The 25,963-nt window shown below is 35.3% G+C and overlaps 1 protein-coding gene and 1 long non-coding RNA gene across 2 annotated transcripts in view; both read left to right on the plus strand.

Moving 5' to 3' along the window:
• Positions 1 to 19,321, plus strand: part of LOC133516415 (zwei Ig domain protein zig-8-like) — a 177,656-nt gene extending 158,335 nt beyond the window's left edge. The window contains exons 6-8 of the mRNA XM_061849341.1: positions 12,269 to 12,388; positions 14,873 to 15,070; positions 17,868 to 19,321. Coding sequence (XP_061705325.1) covers positions 12,269 to 12,388; positions 14,873 to 15,070; positions 17,868 to 18,001 — 452 coding nt within the window. The 3' untranslated portion in view covers positions 18,002 to 19,321. The remainder of the gene's footprint in view (positions 1 to 12,268; positions 12,389 to 14,872; positions 15,071 to 17,867) is intronic.
• LOC133516416 (uncharacterized) lies at positions 1,163 to 7,548 on the plus strand. The gene is made up of 2 exons (XR_009799219.1): positions 1,163 to 2,929; positions 3,603 to 7,548. It is a non-coding gene; the product is annotated as an uncharacterized LOC133516416 (long non-coding RNA).
• Positions 19,322 to 25,963: the final 6,642 nt, after the last annotated feature.

The following is a 25,963-nucleotide window of genomic DNA, read 5'->3' on the forward strand; positions in this document are numbered from 1 at the left end:
ATATAGTACTTATTGGATTTTCATCAACATATTATCAAGTTTTATTCACAAAAGTGACACTTGATGATGTGGAACTACTGATGTTGACCAAAACGGAACTCCAACGCGCGCAATTTTTCTTCGTTGTTAAGTTTGTAGCGAGTAAGGTTCTCAAGAAACATTTTTGTCGAAGTACAGTTCTAATTATGAGTTTCATGAGAAAGCGACGGAACTCCTCATTCTCCTCAATTTTTATAGGTATATAGTAATTTTGGATTTTCATCAATATCTTTAGCTTTTTTTATTCACATTAGTGGCATTTGATGAAGTGGAACTAGTGATGTTGACTAAAACGGAACTCTTCAACGCGTGAGATTTTATTCTTTTTTTGTTTGTTGTGATATAAGAGGCAAACTAGCAGACGAATCAACTGATGGTAAGCAATTACCGCTGGCCATGGACATCTGTTACACCATAGGGATTGTAAGTGCGGTGCCGGCATTTAAGATAGGAATACGCTCTTTCCTTAAAGTTTTAAAGATCGTATTGGGCCGGAAATACCGCATGCGACAGATCATTTCATAGTTTAGCTGTATGAGGCAGGAAGTTTCTAGAGAAATGCACAGTTGAGGATTGCCAACCATCTAAGTGGTGAAGATATAAATGATGTAGCGTAAAGCGGTGACGGAAAGAGGCGGCAGAGATTAATCCGAACAATTCCTCGGAACTTTTAAGTTTGTAGAAAGTAAGGTTCTTAAGAAATATCTGTACTAGACACCAGTGTCTAGTGTCTAGGTCTGATGATGGACACCTCAAACCTTATATAAATACATATAGTTTTTTTTTTTCATCAATATCTCTAGGTGTTTTATTTAAAAAAAGTTATATTTGATCAAGTGGAACTGCTGATGTTGTCCAGAACGGAACTTTTCAACGCACGCGTTTTGTATTCTTTATTAAGCTTGTAGCGAGTAACGTTCTTAAGGTGTATTTATATCAATGTTCAGTTCTGATGATGGGTTTCATAAATAATCGAGGGAATTCCTGACATCTTATAATTTCTGGATTTTTATTTACATATCAAGCATTTTTATTAAAATGTGACATTTGACGAAATGCAACAGCTGATGCTGGCCAAAATGGAACTCGCCAATTCGCGCGCGATATGTTTTATTTGTTTATTTTGTAGCAAGTAAAGTTCTTGAAGACATTTGTGTCATAAGGTCTAGTTCTGAGGATGGGTTCCATGAGAAATCGAAGAAATTCCTCAAATCTTATAGGCATACAATACATACAGTAATGTTTGGATTCTCGTCAACATATCAAGCATTTTTATTTAAACAAGTTAGTGATATTGACCAGAACGGAACTCTTCAACGCGCGCGATTCTTATTCTTTGTTAAGTTTGTAGCAAGCTAGGTTCTTAGGAAACATTTGTGTCAAGGTCCAGTTCTGATGATGGATTCAATGAGGAATTGAGGATTTTAAATCGATTTGAATTCACAATTAGGAGGAATTGAGGATTTTCGTCAACATATCAAGTTTTTTTTATTTGAACAAGTGATATTTGATGAAGTGAAACTGCTGATATTACTGAAACTATGCTGATACTGCTGAAATGGAACTCTTCAACGACAAGTATTTTACCTTAGGCGTTTTTTTTATTTTATTTCGTTTATAGCATGTAAGGCTTTTAAGGAACATTTGTGTCAAGGTCCAGTTCTGATGATAGGTTCTACGAGAAACTGAAGGAGCTTCTCATATTGTATAGGATAGGCATACATATAGTCATTTTAGGATTTTCATCAATATTACAAGCATTTTTACTCAATAAAGTGACATTTGTTGAAGTAGAATTGCTGATGAAGAACGGAACACCTCAACGACTTCCAGATTCTTTATTTTTATTACTCTTCTTTCTTTTTCATTATTCTTAGAACAGGTATTTCTACGAAGTGGACCGAACTGCTACTATTAAAAGTAGGTAGGTAGGTAGGTTAAATAGGTTAAAACTGTAAGGATTATTATGTATAAGTAGTTTCTTTTAATTAAACATAGGTAAGTAATTCTATTTAAGTATAAGTATCTTTAAAAAAAACATCAATCGACTCTTATCTGTCACTAGTTCCAGTTTCAGAGTATAAAATCCGGGTACACAGCCACGGCTAGCCGGGTAGCCAGACAGTTCGAATACGGACAAGTTATTGTGAATAAAAAATCTTATCGTCTTGCAAAAGTTAATGTCATAAATGTATAGGTTTCGAATACATGAATATAAACTGAAAATGCTGGTAAAAGTATTAGTTTTTATCATTAACCATTTTATATCCCAACAAAACTGTTACCCTTACAAAAATAAAATGCTTTCATTACCTAATGTAGGTTACGTTAGGTAATAAATAAATAAATATGTAGGGACAATCTTACACAGATTGGCCCCAAACTAATCAAAGCTTGTACTATGGGTACTAGGCGACGTTAAACATACTTATTTAGATAAATATATATTTACGTATATACATAAAAAACACGCAAGCCTTAGGAACAAATATCTGTATTCATCACACAAAGAAATGCCCTTACGCGATTCAAACTCGGGACCATCGGCTTCATAGGCAGGGTCACTACCCACTAGGCCAAACCGGTCGGCAAAAGGTAAAGATAATTAGGTAAAGACAATGAATAATTAAACGTATTATAAATTGACACCAATATCCATCAAATAGTATAACTAGGTATGCTAAGAGCGGGCTTCAGGCCATTACGTCGCACCTTTAGAATTAAATTAATTTGACTCAAAAAGTACGACTACTTTATATATGTAGTTTGGTAGAACAGTAAGAACTCACTATATGTGTCTCTTTTTCATGCGGTGAAATCCCCCCGACCCGGAAAGGATAGCGACGCCCATTTTATCGACTCTCGAGTCGACTCCAATCTGATACTAATAGTAAGTAAGTACTTACTTAGTAAGCAAATTGTAGTAGTTATCCCTTCTTAGTAAAAGGAAGTATTGTAAAGATACTACTTTTTAACCGACTTCAAAAACTTTTTTTTTGTATATATGTTAAGTAAGATCTTCGTCATTTCTGAACCAATGTTGAAAATTAGTTATCGTTTGAAAGTGGGTGTATAGTTCCAAGATGGTCCTATTTTTGACAAAACCACGAGGAATTAAGGGAACTCGCCAAATCTTATAGGCGTTTTTTAGTTTCATCAACAGACCAGGCATTGCCATTCAAAAAAGTGCTATTTGAAGAAGTGGAACCTCTGATCAGGACCAGAAAAGAACTCTTTAACGATGCGTATTTCACGCTAGACGATTTGTCTTCTTTGTTATGTTTGTAAAGAAGCTACTTGCTTAACGAGGTTTAAGGAATATTTGTGTAAAGGTCTAGCTTACATCATGGGTTCCATGAGGAATTGAGGCAACCTCTCAATTCTTGATGGAACGTAAAACTGTTTATTGACATAATTGTCGATAGGTATCCCATCTGCTCTAATTTACCCCACTTGAAAAAAAAGGTACTTACATGAAAAAAAAATACTTCTCTTAAAAATAGGAAACCGACTTCAAACATAGGTATTAGAAAACAATACAAAAACTGTTATTGTATTTTCAGAAACCATACGGAAATAATGAGGATGCATCGACATAAGAAGAATCGAACATGGGCAAGATAAAGTTCAAGAAAAAAGCAAATATAATGTGTACTTGTGTGTAGTCAAAGAAAGTTGAAAAATAAAGCATAATTAATGGCCATAGAATACAGAACCGATACACGAACATTAAGACTATTAAAAATAGACATTTAGGTTGATCGTACTACTCGTACTAATGTATATCTTTTGTTCAATTATATTATTGCATTAAAGTTAGATTCTCTAGATATATATTATTCATAGGTTCTGTATTCTATACGAATTGTTTCAGTGTAATTATTGTACTAAATACCGTTGACCGCCTGTCAACAGTATTTATTTCTACATTACTATCACAGAAGATTTTAGGCCCTACCGTACAGTTTTTGAATTAGTATTTACTATGGACATATATAGCGAAATGTGAGTTTTTACCTAAAATATCAATCTTTTGTGAACGTGGTGTAGAGTATATACCGCCTAAGACTGAAGTAGCTACGCGGGTTACGTTTTAAAAATAGAATCGTGTTCATGGTCGGCCCATGGTAAAAATAATTAGGTACCCGTAGACCCGCTGGTGAACACTGTTTATGATAACACTTAAAATAAACCCCGTGGACCCACCAGGAGAACATATTGGAGAGACTAGAGATAATACACCGCTTTAAGGGCGGTCGCACTCGGCATTGACATCTGGCATCTAGATGGCGGGTGGACCTCAGCGAATTTCAAAGAAATATTTATAAACATCCAATGACGTTCGGCTCGGACACCAGATCTTCAATCTCCTGATTCCTGTGGAGTCTCCAGGTTCCATCCTCTCCACGTGTGAGTCCTAGGATTTTTCGCGCTGCCAGACTCCGATGACTCGGGCACGTAGTCCAGATGGGTGAGGATCGTGCAGCCTGGAGGGCGTACTCTGAAGTTCCAAATGGCCGAAGACCATCTAGACGTCCTAGGTAGGTCCCGCTGGAGAGACGAAATGCAAAAAGACCTTAGCGAACTCGGCGCCGTCGACTAGATGGAAACGGTTTTGGACAGAGAAGCATGGCGGTCTTTGGTGTCGGAGGCCAAGATCCACTTCGGGTCGCTGCGCCATAGCAGTAAGTATTTATAAACATACTGTACCTTCTGTGTACCTAACCCAAAACGAGATATTTAAGAAAAAGTCCACCCGCCATTCTGACGTCTGGATTGCGGTTGGACCTATGAAATCTTGCATTATACCGCACTAAAAGTATGCAGTTATATGGTACAGTCGCCATCAGATATATCGGAGTGGCCGAGGTGCTCAAAGATCTCTAAACACGCACTCTAACCTCTTGACAGTAGAGGCATGTTCAGATATTCGTGGGTACCTTGGCCGCTCCGATATATATGATGGTGACTGTACCTTCAGTGTACCTCTGTAAATAGAAATAGAAACCGGTGTACCTCTCCCCAAAACAAGCTAGGCTAAGCTCATGCACAATATAACTGCATACTTTTAGTGCGGTATAATGCAAGATTTCATAGGTCCACCCGCCATCCTGACGTCAGGTTGGCGGGTGGACCGTTTTGTAAAATATCTCGTTTTGGGGAAAGGTACACTGGTTTCTATTAAAGGTACACTGAGGTACACAGAAGGTACAATATGTTTATAAATATTTCTTTGAAATTCGCTGAGGTCCACCGCCATCCTGACGCTTACCATATATCTAAGGACCGACCTTAGGGGCAATAACGATAGTGCTAGTTCAGTTGTGTCATTCACAAATTCGAGCCAATCGTGCTGTCTAACGCAACTAGATGCGATCAATCGCGTGCGTAATGCGAACTCATCAACCAATCACGTTGTGGTACTTGTGGCGTTAGACTGCACGATTGGCTCAAACTCGTGTGCGTAACACCGCTGTACTGGCCCCATTCTTATTGCCCGTAAGGCCCGTCCTCAGATATATTATGTCAATGACACAGTCGCGATTTTAAAAAATCACATCGCTTCTGCTACCAAGTTGTTGAGCATAACGTTTTCCTATCCATAGGTTCCATCTGTCCAGTAGGATCCACCATCTCGATCCACCAGATTGAAGAGATTGTTACTTAACTGATGGATCGAGATAATGAAACCTACTGAATAGAGCGGGTCGATTGGATATAACAAAGTACGCTTATATGAAACGCTACTCCGGTGTGCGAGTGAGACAGTCAGGCCAATTTGAACTTGCATTTGACAGAAAATTGTCTCCATCAAACGCTACCAGTTCCATTGCCGGCCTCTTCGCTGCCTTCTATAGTGGTTCAATCTTACCTTGCTTATGAATAAAAAGGGGCGTGCACACCGATATTAGAGTAATATTGGAATCATATCAGTTAATTGCGGGCGTCTCGCTCGCACAAATACATGCGTATAAGTGCGAAATGAACGCACGAATGACAGCTAACTGGTATCATTCCAATATTATTCTAAAATTGGTTTAATGTCAGTTGCACTTTCGAATTGGCCTACATAGCGATTTCCTTAGCCTGCACACCGGATCGGCGTGTGGGCCGGCATCTAGCTAATGTAAAGCCACCTCATTAGGTGCTTTTAGCCTTTTGAACGGCAAGAACACCTAAAGATGTGGTGAGAGAAAGCCGCGCGTCCCTCATGCACTGCACTAGCTTTACAGCTTGCATTGCGACCAATGTATGCCGCTCACCGCCCCGCCGGTCGCGTGGGTCCAATCCGCGGCCCTAGAAGACGTACTTTACATATAAACAAGAGCACGCGAGCATATTGCGAGTTGTGTATGTGTACTTGTGTTATCTAAGCGCACAAACGGTTACAATAACAAGAAGTGTACACCGCGTGTGCAGTCCAACACGGGAGCACGGGTGCGATTCGAAAATAACGCGCTAGCGACGCATTACGACATTGATACTTTACCATTTGAATGCCATAAACAAAAACGTTACTCACACGCCAAGGTCACGGGCGCAAGTGAGCTTGAAAGTGCATGAGTATTACATTAGGGACTTTGACAGCGATTATAACAGCTATAATCATTAATGTGTTCATGGCCCTTAAATCATGTCTAGTGACGGCGCCTTTAGGTGTTCTTGACGTTCAAAAGGTTAAGGGCGTTTGCTAGCTGGCGCTAATGCACGGAGCGGGCAAACACGCGCAGGTGCCTTTGTAAGTAAAATCAGTCGCACGCGTCCGCGCCAGTTAGCGTTGCTGATACTGTAAGCCGCACGCCCGCTCCATGCACACGCGCGACGTTGCGGACGCCCTATGCCCTAAACCTTACTTGAAAGTGTGAAGGTTACTCTGACAGCGGCTATATCAGCTATAATGTATTTATGACGCTTTGAGCATAGCTAGTTAAGACGCCTTAAGGTATTCTTGGCGTTTAAAAGGTTAAGGGCGTTTGCTAGCTGGCGCGAGTGCACGGAGCGGGTGCACGCGCGCGGGTGCCTTTGTAGGTAAAATTCGTTGCACGCGTCCGCGCCAGTTAGCGTCGCCAGTTACTGTTTTTCGTTAACCCGCTCCAGCTAGCAAACTAATCGCAAATGGTCCGAGATTGGCGCAATAACCATGCATTACCTTATCTGGATCTGGATGCACCTATTCACCAATGCTTGCTTTAAAGTAACTTGTCGACTCGTCCTGATAATATTTGTGCGACCGTGAAGAAAATCTATGCCGTCACTTATTTTTCAATTTATATGAAATAAAGATGTTAAATGTATTCAAAAGTTTTTATTTAATAAGGTATGTATAAGTGCTCTGTGCATCCGCACCAGCTAGCGGTGCCCTTAGCAAACCAATCGCAAATGGTCCGAGATTGGCGCAATAACCATGCATTCTCTTATCTGGATCTGGATGCACCTATTCACTAGAAAATGTATGCCGTCAGTTATTTTTCAATTTATATGAAATAAAGGTGTTAAATGTATTCAAAAGTTTTTATTTCATACGTATATATAATGGAACGAAATACAGCTACTATCTTAGCTTGGCAAACAGTTAAGAGTCGCTGATGCTTGTAATGTATTCACTGCGTTAATTTTAGGTTTAAGATTCTTTATTCTCACTAAGAATTTGACAATTCACTTACATGAGAACTTAAAACTACACAATTTAATCCTGCTTCATATGGCAAACGAAGGGAACGTTGCTTTGAACCGCGGCGCAATCTCAAATGTTTCACGTTTACACAATTTTCCTGCAGAGAGACAAAACAAGTATGTACATAGTACCTTTTCACGATTTATTTTATCGTAACATATAAACTTAGATTTATTTTCTTGCTGCTAATTATGGTACTCCATAAATACATTTACTTACCTACTTATTGCTTAGGAATCTTATTTCATGTTTAATAATAAGTTTATATAACGTTTCTAGCGGGACATAACGCGAAATTTAAAAAATATAATGCTTTTTCAAGAGAGATAAATAGACGACACTTACTCGTTCAAGGTAACAACTCGTTTTATTGTCAAAGTTCCGAATTAAACAAACTTATTCTTCGGTGACATTTTTAAGCGTTTATAAGCGACTATACGGATCCAGCATTTGCCGCTCATTCGGTTCTCCTATTGCACGCAAGATGTCAGTACTAGAGAGGATTTGAAAAATCATAATTAAGTAGTTTAGTGCCATTTATTAAGCGGTAATAATTTTAAATAATATATATAAATATATAAATTACTTTTTCATTATATTTCAGGCATGCAAAGTGATGTAAATGGTTACAAAAGTAACTCTATATGAATGACATTTTTTAGTTCCAGTTTACGCCGCAGCGCATGATCAAAATTATTAATATCATCTTCCCTGGACACTTTCGGTCTTTGGTGTCATATAAGTAATTAATGCTTAATTGAAGACCTTACAAATAGGATAAAACTCAATTGTATATACCACTAGTAAAAATTACCCAAACGGCTACCAAGGCTCCATCTAGTGCCAGGTAGAACAAACAAAGCGGCATTTACCACACTTAATTAACGAAAAAACTAGTTTTATTACCGCCCCTGCAAGCATTTGAGTGCAAGTATATATATATTAAAATACCTTATAAAAATGTCTTTTAAATGATATATATGGCTTGAGTATACAAGCAAGTTTCAGTGTTTAATAGCAGTATTTTTAATTCAAGCATATGTTTTATCAACTAATTCCAGCCCTGTACGTACTTAAACGTAAGTAGTGGTAAACAGAAATCTAGAATTTCTCATATTCTTTCATACAAAACACCTAACAACCGGCTACATAACAAGTACTTTGTAAAACAACCGTTTATATTGGCCACTCTTTTTTTTAAATTGCTCAGTCCCTGCAAGTTATCCAAAGTTGGTGTCATACAATAAAATAATGCTAAGAGTAAACCCTTTCAAACGAGATATGTCTCAACAGTATACATCCATGGGACAAATTGCCCATTCTCCTTTACTACAAAATCCGTTTTTTTTTTCTCAAATTTAGTATATTGTGGTATGTAGATATACGAGTAGGTATATGCCCATTTAGAGTACACTATCACCTCTAAGTTGATGTTGTCACACTTAAATAGGGTTGTGATATAGTTGGGGTTGTGTTATGTGGGGTTGTAGTAGTGGGGTTGTGGTTGTATACGAGTATGTCACCGGAAATATATGAAACCTAGGAATTGTATTACAATTCCAAGGCCATTTAGGAAATGTATTAAATATTCTTTTAAACATTTTATAATACACACATATCTAACTAAAAAATCTACATTTCGTAGAAATTGTATGAAATTCCGAAATGCATAAAACGAATGCTTTCTGTTAATAAAATTAATATAAAACACGGATATAAACCGCACAATTGCACATAACAAACTATTGCCCGAAAAGTGGATTACGTTAGATTAGAACTGCGACACCCAAGAAAACAAATTGTTGCCAGTAGAGTAGGTTAGGTTAGGTTAGAAGTGCGATCCCCCATGGATACGAATTGCTGCCAAAAATCATGAATTTAATACATTTCCGATCGCTGTTTAGGAAATGTATAGGTAGATTATTTAGAAAATGTGTCTAGTATAATTTAGTGTGACAGATTTTGTTTAGATTCAGATTTCGTTTATTCAGAAACAATACAAGCATTGTGTTTGAAATCATTACAATATAAAATTAAACTATATACAGCCTAAAATATAATATCTACAATTTAACAAATCGACGTACCTATGAATAAAATAAATTAAAAACATTAATACTGTTACGACAACACAAACAATCGCTCAATGTGAGAAATCCGCAAAAATCTCGTCAATACGGTAAAAGCAAACATAATAATATGTAACAACTGTTACAGCACACTGAAAACGTTATTGTTCATTGTGTTGTTTAAAATGTAATTATCTTCTACACTACACCTACATTCTCATCTCTACCTACTATCCTCCTACTAAAGATAAGCCTCCACAGCATACAAGAGGATTTGTGCTATAGTCCCAATTCAACCTAATTTACATATTAAAAAAGTGTAATTACCTACTGAAAATTAGGACCACTTGCTCATTTCTAGAACGATTTGAATTTATGGCTCGAAAAATTTGTATCCAACAAAAACTTCGTTATTTGCTGGGTTCTAAAGCTTATACGTGAATCTATATCTAACCAGTAATATACTATTACATATTTATTATCATATCATAATTTAAAGTCATTGACGTTAGGTACCTATTTACGCCTTTGATATTTGATATCTTTAATGTACTTCTAAATTCTGTGGTATCTATATGACAAATCTTGTTCAGTGAATATTCTATTCTAAGAAATGATTTTGTTATATAATTCTCATATTATTAGAGTAAACATGAAAAGTTATATAAAATATTCTTCCATTTTTATTCAAAAACTTTTATGGGAAACCAGTAAAATTATATATTTAGTTCAATTTTCTAGCTGTGTGACTATTATTTCGAATTCTTAATCTAAGTCTATAATCTTGAGTTTGTTATTTACTTTACTACACTATGTTCAACTATTAAAAAAAAAACAAAGTTATATACTTACGTAATTTTAAGTTTTATGCAAGGTACAGTGCGAGTACCTACTTACCTAAATGTAATATTTAAGCCAAGATTACATATCATATACATTATGAAGCATATTTTCTTGAATCAACATGTTTTTCTCTTCAATGAACACAAAAATAATCTCGACGGTAATATGAGATTCAGTAGGTGGGTAAATATCAAAACAACGTTTCAAACAACTCAATAAATCAGTAAATTTTAGCATAATGTTTTGGCAAGACAGAAATAACTCGATTAACATAGCTACACAAAAACAATAAAGCACCGTTTCTTTAGAGTTTACAGAAAAAAAGGTATGTCTGCTTATGCTAGTCATTCTCTAAGAGCAAAATTTTCCAGGTCCGGGCAAAAATCCAAATTAAAATTGAATAATAAGAATGTGTTAGCCCTAGGGATGCTCGTATCGTATCGTATAGAACAGGGTTGACACAATAATAAGTACATCAAATAAACAACTCTCGGATATATTTTTTTAAGCTCTGTTCTCATAATTGCCAAAACGCGTCCAAGCGCTGCCCTATAGTTCGTTCGCGTTTAGAATGCAGTAAAATCATTATTGTCGGCCGGCCTAGCTACGCCCGTAACCAATCAAATCGTTCCCAATTAGAAAATATAGTTTGACAATGATCATTTGAAGGCATATTTTCTAATTGGGAACGATTTGATTGGTTACGAGCATCGCTAGGCCGGCGGCTTGTAATGATTTTACTGCATTCTAAACGCGAACGAACTGTAGTTTACAATTTTGACTACAACTTATTAAAAATAAGAGATTTTAGCTAAATCAGATCAGGTTTTAAATGAAGCAATATATTATAAACAACATATAAAAATTATAAAATATACAACGAAACATAACTTGTTAAAAGATAAGAAAATTAATCAATAGTCATCTCCCACCGGAAAGAATAATTGCCTGGATCGTTTACGATCGAGTTCACACTTCCCTAATTTGAGCTATCTTGCACATCACTGCAGCACAGGCCGCGAGCCATCAGTCGCAAGTGCTTGACGATTGCGTACGTCCGTAGTGTCAGTGAATATACTTGAAATGCACTTGAGCATCCAATTGCTTTGACTTTAGGTTTGGAAATCTATAATTTAAGTTACCTCGCTTAATGATTTGGCTGTTCTCATTGGTGTTATACTGTTAATTAAAATTAAAGCGTAATTCTATGCTCCATTGATTGTGGTGTATGAATTTATGATATATCTTTATTAAATGGTTCTATTTTTAAATAATATCTTTCTCGCTAAGAGCCACGGGGCTAATTTCCAGGTATCTTCTCATTGCCATCGTGCGATAGGTCTTTTCTAATTGTTGCACACTTGTTGTGGTAGAAAACTTATGTTTTTATGAAATTCTTAAATTGTGTATACCCTATGGTATGTTGTATTGGGCTCAATGAGTGCTTCTATGAATACATACCTATACGAGCACGTATGTTATTTTTATTAATTAAATTTTTCGTCAAATTGTTTAAAAATAATCAAGGAAAAAAAGGGTTGCGACAATTAGTCTGAGAATGCTGAAACTGAGAATGACCCTTTAACGCTTTGCTGCTAGCCGCTATGTCACAAGATATAAAGTGTGTGCATTTGTCCCACAGAAGCCAAGGCTCACGTGCTGGGCCCGGCCGACCTGTACGTGAAGACGGGCAGCTCGCTCAAGCTCACCTGCGTCTTGAGCCAGGGTCCACATGACCTCGGCACCATATTTTGGTATAAGGGTGAGTATATTCATTATTATTTGGGAAACATTTAAACAAAACACGGCAAATCTTCTGCTTTATTCTTAGGTACATAAACACATCAATAACTTAGAGATATACGTATAGTCGAGTTCAGCATATAAATATTGTAATAAGCTCAAGATAACAAGGTCGTAGACAAGGTCACTTACCCACTAAACAAGAATCCATGTATATTTAAATGATAAATAAATATTATAGGATATTCTTACACAGACTAAGCCCCACAGTAAGCTCAAGAAGGCTTGTGTTGTGGGTACTCAGATAACAATATATATAACAAATACATAGAAAACACCCGTGACTAATGAAGAATATCATAATATAGTACTTATAACACAAATAAATGCCCTTACCGGGATTCGAACCCAGGACCATTTGCTTCATAAATAGGCAGGTTCACTACTGACTAGGCCAGGCCGGTTGTCAAATTATGTATTTAATATGTATGAATTAAATGGCATTTTAGGGGATAAAATAATTCATTTAAACATGAGTAAAAATATTAATAAATTAATGCTTTATTGTTATCACCAGTAATACTAGTTTAAAGTTTTAATGAGGAAAATTAGAAAAATCTAAAACCTTTTTCCTTATTCTACCTATTTTTTTATTAAACTAGGTCACGTATATTTGTACAAGAAATAACTAGAAAATCCTTTTCGCAATCTTCAAGATTATCGGAAACTACTACCATGGGATTTCCAGAACGATTTGCTCGTATTGTTATTTTTACTTTATACAACTACACGTCTCTTCGAATTTGGTTTTTGATGTATGTACTCGTAACAAGTTTGTAACTCCTTATTACAGAGAATTATTAACAAGCATTTCAAAGTAATCGAGATAATGATAATTTAATAACCTGTCCACTGCCACACTGAAAACCCTTGATCCTACGTACCTTAAAACTGGAATTAATTTTATCTTTATAGCTTATCATGAACAGGAATTATTAATTAATGACGCATGCTCATGTTTTATTCATATTAAATAATTGTTGGTTCCTTGCATTGCATTATTCGCTTTAACTGCTTGCAAATTGATTGAACATTTTATTCCTATGAATAATTACATGTAATTTTATTGTTTATTAAAATAATTAATAAAATAATTATATAAGGGTAAATTGTAAAAAAATATACATAGTTAATGGCTGAAATTAAGTAGTTTTTAATTTAGTTGTTTTTTATGTGTACTTTTAAAAAAAATATTCAAATTGAATTTAACCCTTATCTTGGCATATTTAAAAAAAATCAAGCCTAACTGTCGCTTGATAGAGCAAAAAATACTATATGAAAAAAATACATTACCAAAAATCTAAACGGTTGAATTATAATTTCATGATATTATGTTATATAACTATGTCTACAAAATAAATACAATGTAAATTGGTTATTTTCGTAACACAGTGGAATAAATTATACGTAGACCAATAACAGTTCTGTATGATTCACGGTTAGTATATGGAGCTCAAAAACAATATAAAAGGTAATCACGGTTCATATTCTGGTCTCTGTATATGTAGAACAATTCAAACTCAATAAACGTATTCAATGTAACATTAACGTTTTCAAAAAAATCTCCCTGCTTTATTTTATTAGACAGGCGAATTCTTATTTTAATTATAGGATACGAATTTGATCAGGATTAGATATGTGTCAATGTCAAAAGTGACGTTCTTGGTTGCAAAAATGTTACTTTGAACACAGACAGATCCGATCCACATCTATTCCAGATTCATATCCTTTTAAAAATTTGTATACGCCTGAGAGTGTATAGTGACTCTCAAACAATTGCAGTGCCCGCCATTATTTTTGCAACTATTACTCTTCAACTCCTGAATAATTAACCGTCCGTCTCTACCAATTATGCAATAGTTTACGCTAGCCTTCAGTCGCTAACAGGCAAAGTCAAACTCGACATAAATCCACCCAAATTACGTAGGCTCAAAGTAAACAAATGACCCTCGTAAATTACGACTCATAACTTGACATTCCGAATTCAGCCGGTTTTTACAATCTGTTCCACTTAATCTAAAAATCGGAGCTAAAACCACTCGCGCGTTTCCTATGTATATTTTACTAGTATTGTTAAACGCTGGTTTGCGTGTTGAAGTGGTAGTTTTCATTGAGTGATTCAGAATTACTGTTTTGCGTTCGAAATCTGATTTGGCTCTTTGTTGAACAAACCTATTGAAGGTAGTTGACAGCATTCTCGGAAAAGCTATGTATTGTTTTGGCTTGTTGTCCTTAATGGCCTTTCATCGCCATAGTTTTGTTGTATATGTCGTTAGGGAAATGTGATAAATATAAGTATATAGATTATTGGTACACGGAATTCCAAGAGAGATTCAAGATCATTAAACGTTACAATATTTTCCCTGTAGTCATGTTGGTGACATTCCTTCACTTATTTAGACTGCAAATATCTCTGCTGTGCTAATACCTTGCTTATTTCCAGGATCAAAACTAATAGAGTATAAGGAAGTAGAAGCGAATGAAATCATAGAAGAACCGCGGGTCCGGTTGAAGACCGAGTGGACAGAGCAGCTGACGTCTCGGCTGACCATCGAGAAGCTGTTACCGGGTGACAGCGGGAACTACAGCTGCGTGCCGACGATGGCTGAGGCGGCCTCAGTTAATGTCCATGTCATTAATGGTAAGAATATATGCATTGTAGTCAGAACAACTGACCTTATAGAGAAGTGCCGAGTGAGGTTACTGAATTTACTACTAATAGTATTAGTCGTAAAACACTTTATTGTACAGAACAAGTACATAACACATAGAGAATACAATAAATGTGTACAAAAGCGAATTAGTAGCTGAATTTTATACAGCTGCGTACCTAAGGCAGTTTCAATCAACGTTCATGTCATTATCGATAAAAAAATATAATTCATGACTGTAGTAGCTTAGATGATATTAATTGGCAGATAGTCTAAATGCTCTATACAACTTTTCTAGAATTGCCTGAGAACAGAATCAATTAGACATATATTCCAATTCCAATACTCGTAGTGTGACGACTTAAATAAAGAAAATAAGTTTTTGGTATAAAATTAATTTTTCATACAAACTTTTATCGCTGAATGTTCTTTTCTTACCACAGGCAACTAATACTTATACAAGTCTAAAAACCCCAAACACAATTAGGTTGCGTTGTCTCACCGCAGACTTCCTATGGCCACCTCCCGCGTCCATCATCATATCAGCATGCATGTCACCCGACATACATATGTATGCAAATTTTCTGCTCAATCGGAAATCGGGAAATGGGTCAAATTTAGCTTCCCACACATATATACTAACAGGGCATGTTAAATAAAAGCTTATAAAAAGTAATTTCAATTCAAGTTTTAACATTCCACATTTTTTCAGAATCTATCAAGCCACACACAACGTACACTGACATAAAAACTAAAATAATGGTTGTACATGTACAGGCGCGAGCGAGACGCACTAATTACTTAGATATATATAATTTTGATGTCAGGACACGTTCGAATGGGCCCGTGTGTCTGATTGTGGAATTGTACTGAGTTAGGTAATCATTGCGATCTTAAATAACATTACTGTATTCATTATTTATTTCTAAATCATCGAAATGAAATTCCAGTAGTAGTTGGCGCTCCAGTATTTATCCGCTAAATTAGAACGCGACTTTGAACAAATATTACATTACTTAGAGTGATTCAACTTCATCAAAATGTTTAGATACCTTTCAAGAATTATCTTTTAGCGACTGTCAGTAAGTGGGTAAAACAAAATGAGTTCGAGTTGCCAACGTATTTTCAGAAGTTAATTGAAAACGAAAGTTGCTTGATTATTAATATACTTTCCAGACTGTGTCACTTTACCGTCGGCCTTATTTACCATATACAGGGCGTCCCAAGACTTTGGGACATCAAGGGAAAGTACCTTAAATATAAGACATAGGATATTTTGCTGAAAAGAGACTTTATTTTATTTTCATAACTGAGTAATACTGCATTCAAAGATTTTAAAAAAATAAGTTACTTTGTCTGGAAATTGAACCGACTCGAATGTGAAAAATAAAACAACCCGTATTTTTACAATGCCAATCGAAAGAATGCTTTAAAATAAGTCACCTCAGAAATATGATATCGCAAAAGAAATGAAAAGAGTAAAACTTTTGATTAAAATTTCAAGATTCGGTTTAATTCCCAGAAAAAGTAAGCAATTTTCAAATTTTTTTTAGAAATTCTTTGAATGCAATTATAAATATTACTTACTTTTAAAAATAAAATAAAGTCTTCTTTCAGCAAAATATCCTATCTACGATATTTAAGGTACTTTCCCTTGATGTCCCATAGTCTTGGGACGCCCTGTATCCTAAGGCATATGCTTAAAAAAAAACAAGTTCTTCTATGTTGTGTAACAAATTTGCTATTAAATAACGCTCCATTATCATCCCGAACACCTTTTATAAAAACCTAATGAGAAACGGATCGATAGAGCATCGTTAGTGCTAATTATTCGCAAATGAGCATGCTCGTTACCCTAGTGAGGTTACGTAGAAATAGAAGATGTTTTATGTCATGGAAACGTTGCATAAAATAAATATTGACTAGATAGATTTTACAGGATTTTGCATGTATGAAAGTTTAACGCTACATTGGAACTAAGTATGCCAGTGACGTAAAATAAAAATGAAGCAGTATTACTTAGTCCTATACCCCTAGTGTAAATGTATTCGATGGCATAACGCGTTTGCGTTGTCTCATTTTGTATGGGATTTTGAGTTTCCAAAACGTTCCGCTTGGCGCGCTGTTTCTAAATCTAAATGAGACTTAACGGAAACGCGTACGTCACGTCACGAAATCGAATAAATTTACACTAGGGGCTCTGATAAGAATTCGTAGATTGTGGGACTGTCAACACCCAATTCGTTGAAGGCAGTTTTTTAAAGAAAAACTTGTTTTTTTAGTAAAGTGCAATAAATATATGTTAAGGATGATTCACGCTAGACCGGGACAGGGCCGGGCCGGAGCGTCCAACACGTCATTCTCTATGACGGCTGATTGGTGATCACGTGGTGCTTTCCATAGAAAACGAACCGCCGGAAGCTCCGGCCCGGCCCCGGCCCGGTGTAGCGTAAGTCATGCTTTAATATTCATCATATTTCAAAGTCCGCGGCCGTATTCGATACAAGATTGGACGAAATCGGTTCGATAGAAAATAATTGCAAAGACTGGTTTTGAAGTCACCGTTAAGAGGCAAGGGGACGTCCACTTTTGCATACAAACGTAGTCCTCATTTTTTTATTTCAATAATTTTCTTACCAATTCCCTTCCCAGGTCCAGTAAGTGATAGGTGTGCTATCCCATTTACTTCGATACAAATAGACAGTGTGCGCACTTTAGGTACACAGCCTCTTAAGCTTAGTGTTTGCTTTGTAAAGATCCATAATTCGTGTATTTGTTTGTTGACAGGAGAACACCCAGCTGCAATGCAACACGGGAACGCAAACACAGCATCACCCTGTGCTCTGTCAGTAAACCTCCTCATCTCACTGTACTGCACTCTGGCCACCCTTTACACCAACACAGTGGAGGGCTTCAGGTGAAAACTAGAACAGCTTAAACAAATGTTTGAGCAAATGTTTGAACAATTTGTAAATGTATTAAATTTTATGAATTAAATTTTATATGTCATGATAGTTGTAAAAAATAATTGTGTAAATGTAAAGTAGGATTTCGTTGTATAAAACTTTATAATATGAATTGGTTCAGTGGTATCAGTTTACAATAATTGTTTCATAATAAAATTTAACAAACTTTCCGAGGTTGAACGTATTTTTACATTATTTTGATAATTTTAAGCATTTAAGCATATAAAAGATGTTAGAAAAGTAATTAATACTAATGACATGAGTATCAAATTTTTTTCACTAAAGCGTTATAGTTTATTTAGCATGCATAAAAATTTCGTAGGTGCTCGTTAAATCATTTTATGTGAATAACGTAAGTTATTTTGATACCAAACACTGGTGTGTTTCTCGCATAATATACCGATAATGTAAACTGACCAAAGAGCGATTTACTTAGATAGCGTTTGGAAAAATACCGACTACGCAATCGTATAGTGTAGGTAATGGTTAATGGTTTTAAAAGGGTGTAAAGTCGTTACTATTTTATTTAAAACTAATAATTATTGATGTACGTATTTTAGTTACTTACACCAATTTAACTTTGCTTTTTGCCTCATTTGTATGCTCATCTTTTTCCAAGCACACTATTTTTATATATTATGGTAATCATTGTATTACACCTGAACCGTTTTGAATAACTAATTTATCATTACACACTTCACTTTTTACTACTAAAACAATTAGACACAGTTCTTCACCTATCGACACTACTAGCAGAAATAAACACGACTTAAGTACTTTAAATCAAATAAATAGGGATATCTCACGCACGAAAGTTGACTAGCACATTTGGAAAATACTGTAAGATTCGAAAATCAGTCTAATTACTTTGGTATAAAGTTTTAAATGGTTTGACATCGTAATGTGCATTTAATAGTTTTCAGCTCTTTGTTAGCAAAGTAAGGTGTTAAGGTATGTATGTTAAAAAGGCCTTCTTATTAAAATGTACATAAACTTAATTTACGGTTAGCTAATTATTTGAATGTTTCAAGTTTTAAGCGTTAGAAGAAAAAATATAATAAAATGAAATATCTTATGTCCATGTTTCTGAATAACGGGTTTTTACTTTATTTTACAGCTTTGAAAAAATATTATATGTTATACAATTATGTTATATACTCGTACCTACCTATTAGAGTTCCAATCGATATTATAATGTATTTTCCAACTGCAGTAGTAGTTATAAAAACCCTCTTCAACGCCAACTTTAAGAGTAGACTTCATTATGTATTACATTATGTATTACATTATGTACTTGTATGTATTACTTCATTAAAACAACAGCTTTCTAACCAGCGTTAGGTGAAAAACATCTTTTTTTTATACAAGTTCAGAAAACAAAATTCGGCTTTTATAATTATTATCTAAACTTCAAAATATTATCTGTCTGCCATCCGCTTAAAAGTCCGTGACTTGGGTACCAATTTTATAAAACAAAGTTTCAATGTAAATGAAGAAAAATCCCGAAATAAAACTGTATTTCAGTTTTATTTTGATACTGCAATAATATGCTTCAATAATTTTATGCAACAGCTACATATTTTAAATTCGAAGGGTAAGAAATGATTTTAAGACCTAGTCGTTTGACGTTGCATGCAGTATTTTATCTGAGACAGCAGAATATAAATAAACATTTTTTTATAAAAGAAAGTGGTAGCACGGGTAAAAGATTTATATTAAAATAATTCATTTCTCATTTCTTCATACAAAAGTACTCGACTCTTTCATCCGTGGTATTTAACCTCAGATCAATGTTTTTTAAATACAGATTTATATAATTAATATCTGTGGTAGACTGTTTTTTGATATTTATAAGCGCTAGAGCACTTTAAACATCGCAAAAATGGCCTAATTGCCTAGACCGCAGAAGAAAAACAGTTCAACAGATAATTTTATTGCCATTCAAATTTTAAAATGTCTTTACGATTGGTTAAATCTTGGAGGAGGAAACAGTCGAGTATGAAACCTCGGTTTTTGAAATTTTTACGCAAGTCTTTTCACCTACCCAGTTGTCCTTTCCGTACTAATTTTAAGAGCCGCCCCCGTTAGCGCGACGGATATATTCACCTAAAATTCTCAAATCTGAGAAGGGGCCTAGGCTCCCCTATCCCCTTAACAGTATTCTTAAAGGACATTAGTATTTAGTATGGCTGACTAAAAAGTTTATTGTTTGAATTCAAGTTTATTGACAGACTTTAATTGACAGATTAATGTGCTGGAGTAAATAAAATACGGCTGACAACATGCAACGTATTTAAATTATTGTTAAAACAAATAATTGTGTCGAATCAGCTGATATAGGTACGAGCTTTCTAAATCTAGCGCCAGATTTAATAGTAAATTTTGTTATCATGTGATGTAACATAGTGTTCGATTGAATTTACATTGAGAATTATTTAATTGAAATTGTAGACCGCTGCTGAGTTCCAGTTTATATATTTTAGTAAAATGTTTTAGGTCAAAACGTAGTTTACAAATATTTGTACATGTATGTATGTAAATAAAACTCTGTAAATAGTTATTTTAAATGTACGTTTTACGGATCAATTAAAAACCTTAACTTTTTGTTTTATATTTATGTTATATCTGTAGAGTTTATAAATATATTTGACATCATTGGGTTTTGTTGGAGTTACAAAAATAGAAACAGATGAAAATGTTTATATAATAATAGAGCTAAGAAGAAATTTGACAAATAAAGATAGCTACTAACTAAGCCTTTCATTTAAGTCTCCATTTTACTGATTTTTTTTTTTTAGTGTAAGCCCATAGTAAGTACTATACCATAGTAGTATTTCACTCATAGGTCATTCTGATAGTCATGTAGGTTATAATTATAATCACATTGTTTTTGGATTAATTCCGCAGTTACAAAGGCACATTGCATGTGTGTGTGGATCTCGTTCGATACCTCCCTGGAAAGGAGGTATGAGTGGCCGCTTCCGCCTTTCGGCTGTGGCGGGTCGCTCCCCACCGATCGGTGGGGAGATCAATTGGCCGTCGTGTGGAGCACTGTGTGTGCTGCTGGTGTTGGCCAGCTCTTCGCTACCGAACGTTACCCAACCCCACGACCCCTAGCCTGGTGATACCGTTTGAGCGGGGCCAGGTTTCGGGGCTGCGGTGAAGGCGACCGGTAGCTTAGCTGGCGTGTGCGGCGAAACAGTGCATTTTTGTACTAATCCCTATTTAGGCTGCGTTTCGACCAGATCTGCGAGGATGCGTTGCGAGGTGGGTGTTTGTTAAAAACAATAAAATCACTTCATTTATTTTCCTCGCTCAGCGTGCAGCAATTCTATTAGTTCTGAAAAATATATCACATTCCTGGCAACGCATCCTCGCACTTCGCACCTCGCATTCTGGTCGAAATGCACCCTTACTGATATAAAGTGTCATTGCTATTAATTGTGAGCTTGATATGTTTCAATCTGTTTCGAGGATCTTAACCATCAATCGCGACAATTTTGCGGTGAAATAACCGTCTGTGATGGTATTTGAACGTTTAACATACGAGTATTGTACATGAGTCACCTATATAATATAATATAAAAACATTTATTTAATTATCCCCCAGTTTCACGGAAGTTAATTGTTCAAAATGTTTTTCTCCCGTTATGCTTTCGCAAATTTACAGTAAATTATATTTTCAGTAAAGTAACATTTCCTGCATTTTTAAAACTACTTCGAAGTATTATCTTATTAATTTAAATTATAGCTTCGCGTACCATCTTTAAACATTTAAGCTTCAGTTCTCTGAAATATATATTCAGTCAATAATATGATATTGCATTCATTCTTACTTATACATTTCAATTTGTTTAGTCTCAGTTGGGCGTTTCTCACAGGAAATTAATTCAGTTTGCATCATAATGAATTGGAAGTTGCAATAATATTCTACGTTGCAAACGTAAAATGTTACTATGTTGCTCGAGTAAGTACATTACTCAGGAGCTTTTGATGAAATTGCACTGAAGTTTACACCTGAATTTCAAAAAATTAAATTATTATTCTGAAGTTCATTGCTTAGTGAAAGATTATTTTACAAACTTATTTTGTAATTAAAACTCTGAAGCGGTCTGCTCCTACACTTGATTCCGGTAGTATACCTACTTTGCCTATTTTTATGTGCATTATAAAGCGTGTACTTTTATACGACCACATATTCAAAGGGTAGTTAGTTTATGTTTTGGTTAAAGAACACAATCTCATAGGTTTTATAAAAAAATTGAAGACTTTTATTTTTCCATATAAAACAATTCAGCAAGCAATAATGTATCACTACTTTTTTTAATTCAAATCGTCACAATACTGACGCGACGTCACAACTGTCACAAGTAATCACGATGTACGAAAAACATCGCCACTCGAAAAGTTTACAAAAATTAATTAATCTTTTCATACCACTAAAACCTACGTCTAATTTAAGTTTGTGATTATATCAAAAATACACGCAGTAGAGGGCAATGACTGATGTAAAAATGTGCCTACTTTTAACAAGTTTCCTAAAGTAGTCTCGTTATACAATTATGTTAAATGGGAAATTTCAACAAACAAAAACTAATTGAGTTACAGGCCAACATTTATCGCCTAGAGATCCCAAGAGTAAAGAAACGAAATGGAGTAACAGTTTTTAGTTACACAACGTATAACCTGTTGTTAGATTAGGTACACTAACTCGTATAGGTGAACGTGACACCTGTATTCTTCACAGATACTGAGAGCTTTACTACAAGACCTGTTGTATAGATATTCTTCGATTATCCTAGGTACAACTAACGGCTCGATTCGAACAATGTTTATAAGAAGCCATAGCGGTACGATACCGATCTGTCAGTGACATGTATTAAACCATAAATCGTCACTTTTGACACTGATAGATCGGTATCGTACCGCTGTGACTTTCTATAAGAATTGTTCAAATCGGGCCGTAAGTCCGGACGAGAGCTGCTGAGAGTGGGGGAAACTGTTATCAGTTTTCCTTACTCTCAGCACCTTTCCCCTCACATCACACTCGCGCACAGTCTACGGTAAAAGTACTACCTACTGGCATGGTTGTATAAAGATGTTCCTTCATTACGTTACTTTACTCTGTTGGAATTTCTGATGGCCATCTAATTAAGACGCTCCTTTCAGTTCTGGGTACAAAATGCCACCCTCTTGTTTTAAGAAATTATACCTACAGCTCTAATTTATCTAAACGCTACGCAACCCGGTCTAAATTTATATCGTACAGAGCTGTTAAAATGGCTTCATTTGACGCTTCAGAATTTAAACCTTCAATTTTAAGTTTGCCTTCGTACTTTCTGTATTAGAATCTTCCGTCATAAAGTCGAGTGTGGTGTAAATATTTTGTGAAGTTTGAAGAAAATTTAAAATAATAAATAAAAATAAAAAATGACTGCGAAAAATGAAATCAACTCTACATATTGTAATGCTGATCTGTAATTGTAATTTTATGTTAATTATTTTGCTTTTACAATAGGTGCTATATTGTGGAACGTATATTTCATAAAATGACTCATTGATTATGTGTCCATACACTTTTGCAGTTCGGTCATAGATAAATTATAAATAAACTTAGGGCCACCACACACTAGCGTCTCCCGAGCGTCGGCGTCTCGTCAACTCTATGGCTGCTGCTCAAGGCAACATTGACGCAACTGCGCAGCGATGCCATATTCCATAGCGCCAACTAGACGCCCGCGCTCGAAAGAAGCTAGTGTGGGTGAGAGTTCTCATTTATTAAAAAGTTTTATAAAAGCATAGCGAAATCTTATTTATGATAAGATTCAAGCTTAATAAATATTATGTTTTAAGCAAGTTTAAAACTTACTATACATGACATTAGTTTAACCATATCTCCCAAACAACTTATTAATATAAGAAAGAAAATCCATGTATGAAGTTGTGAACTCTATTTAAGCTTATTTATTTTTCTACGGTTCGATGTAAAAAGATGGTGATCGTAATTCTATGACAGCAGCAGAAGTACAATTAAAATAACTGTTTGTACCTACTCATTTTTTTTCCTTTATTGTGTTGCAATTACATTAAAATGGCCATTTAATGAATAGATTCCAATTAATGGCCCACGGTGTATATGATTACAAGTTTACCTAACGTTAAAAAATTTCGATGCTGTCATATATTATACGTTTAACTCTTGATACCACATTAAAAACGACAACATTCCTTTCACTGAAATATTACATTCGTATCCGTGGCAAGAGTAAATGGAAGCATGCGTTTAATATTTTTAATTCTGGCAGCCTATTAGGTGTGTCCGCCATGTCAGCCATTTCTCGTAAACATCGTTAATTTTTCCCAACGGCTGCCTTTTGGATTTAATTAAAAACCACTGGAATATTTCATTGGCTATTCTGGATTTCGTAAAATTATTCTGGATTAAAAACATTTGAGTTATGACTGGCTTAACAAATTCAAGTTCCTTCTTTTGAGAGTAGCTCAGCAATAAATGGGTTTAGTAAGTTACTCTGCGGATTTCTAATACATAGAAGATAGTTTATAAGAAGTATGACGAGCCTATATACGAGCACATGCCAATACTAGGCAAGGATCGCCTAAAGGATGACTCACGCTAGACCGGGCTGGGGCCGGGCCGAAGCTTCCGGCGCTTCGTTTTCTATGAAAAGTACCACGTAATCACCGATCAGCCGTCACAGAAAATGACTTGCTGGATGCCTCGGCTCGGGCACGGCCCTGTCTAGCGTGTGTCATCCTTAAAGCGTCTCTGATTGACGCTAAATGGAATAAGTTTAGTCTAAATATTTAATTACTTGCTGAAGTTGCTGAGATATTATACCAAACAACTTACCTGCTACAAATCGAAAGAACGCAGGAAAATTTTAATGCCTCTATACATTTTCATCAAAATATGTTTAAAAAATACAGAACAAATATCAAAATCAAAACCTTTGAAAATTATTCAATTTGTGTCGTAAGATATTATCCGCAACGCAGGCTTCGTCAGGTGGCCACAAATGCAAATCAGCAACATGCTTCGTCTCAAACAAACCAATAATGATTTATCTGCAGTAAGCTTTGTATTTTTTTATTTAATAATAATACGAGCTTATGCTAAATAGAATAACCGCCACTAATCGTACGTAACTCAAATATCCCCATCACACTGGTAGCGTTACCACGCTGAATTCTAAGATACCTACATTGTAAGGAATGAGTTGTAAGCATGGAGAGGAGCATTCTAAATATAAAACGTAAGGTAAAAGTACGAGTGCTCGACATGGGCACTTTATGTCAAAGTGACAAGGATTAAGTTCGAATACAGAAAAATCTTCGTTGTTCAAATTTAACCTATACTTCCATGAAATAAAGTGCCCATGTCGGTGACTAGTGCAGCGTCGAGCACTAGTACTTCTACCTTACCGACCGAAATAAGAAAAACATAATAATTCGACAAAAAAAAAAAACAAAAGTAATTGACGCTCTGACATACTGCAAAAAATATAAATGGCAATGGGCTGGTCATGTAACAAGAATGAACGACAACAAGCGGACAAAGACAGCGACAACATGGCCGGGTCCAGCGGGAAAACGCAGGCAAGGAAAATCATTAGAAAAATGGTCAGATGATATTATTAAAATAGCAGGACAACAATGGATGGAAAAAGGCAAAATAAGACATAAATGGAAGGATTTGGAGGAGGCCTATACTCGAGAGAGGTCCTTAATATCCGAGACATAATTTATATATTTATTTAACAATTACATAGTATTATTTAATCAAATTATATTTCAATTAAATTAAGCAATAAATAGTAGTGTAAGCAATTTTAGAATGTATTTATAAGTAAATTATTTATGAAATAAAATAAATAATGTAAAATTTACATTATTCAT

Source organism: Cydia pomonella, chromosome 3 (assembly GCF_033807575.1).
Source record: "Cydia pomonella isolate Wapato2018A chromosome 3, ilCydPomo1, whole genome shotgun sequence".
NCBI lineage: Eukaryota > Metazoa > Arthropoda > Insecta > Lepidoptera > Tortricidae > Cydia > Cydia pomonella.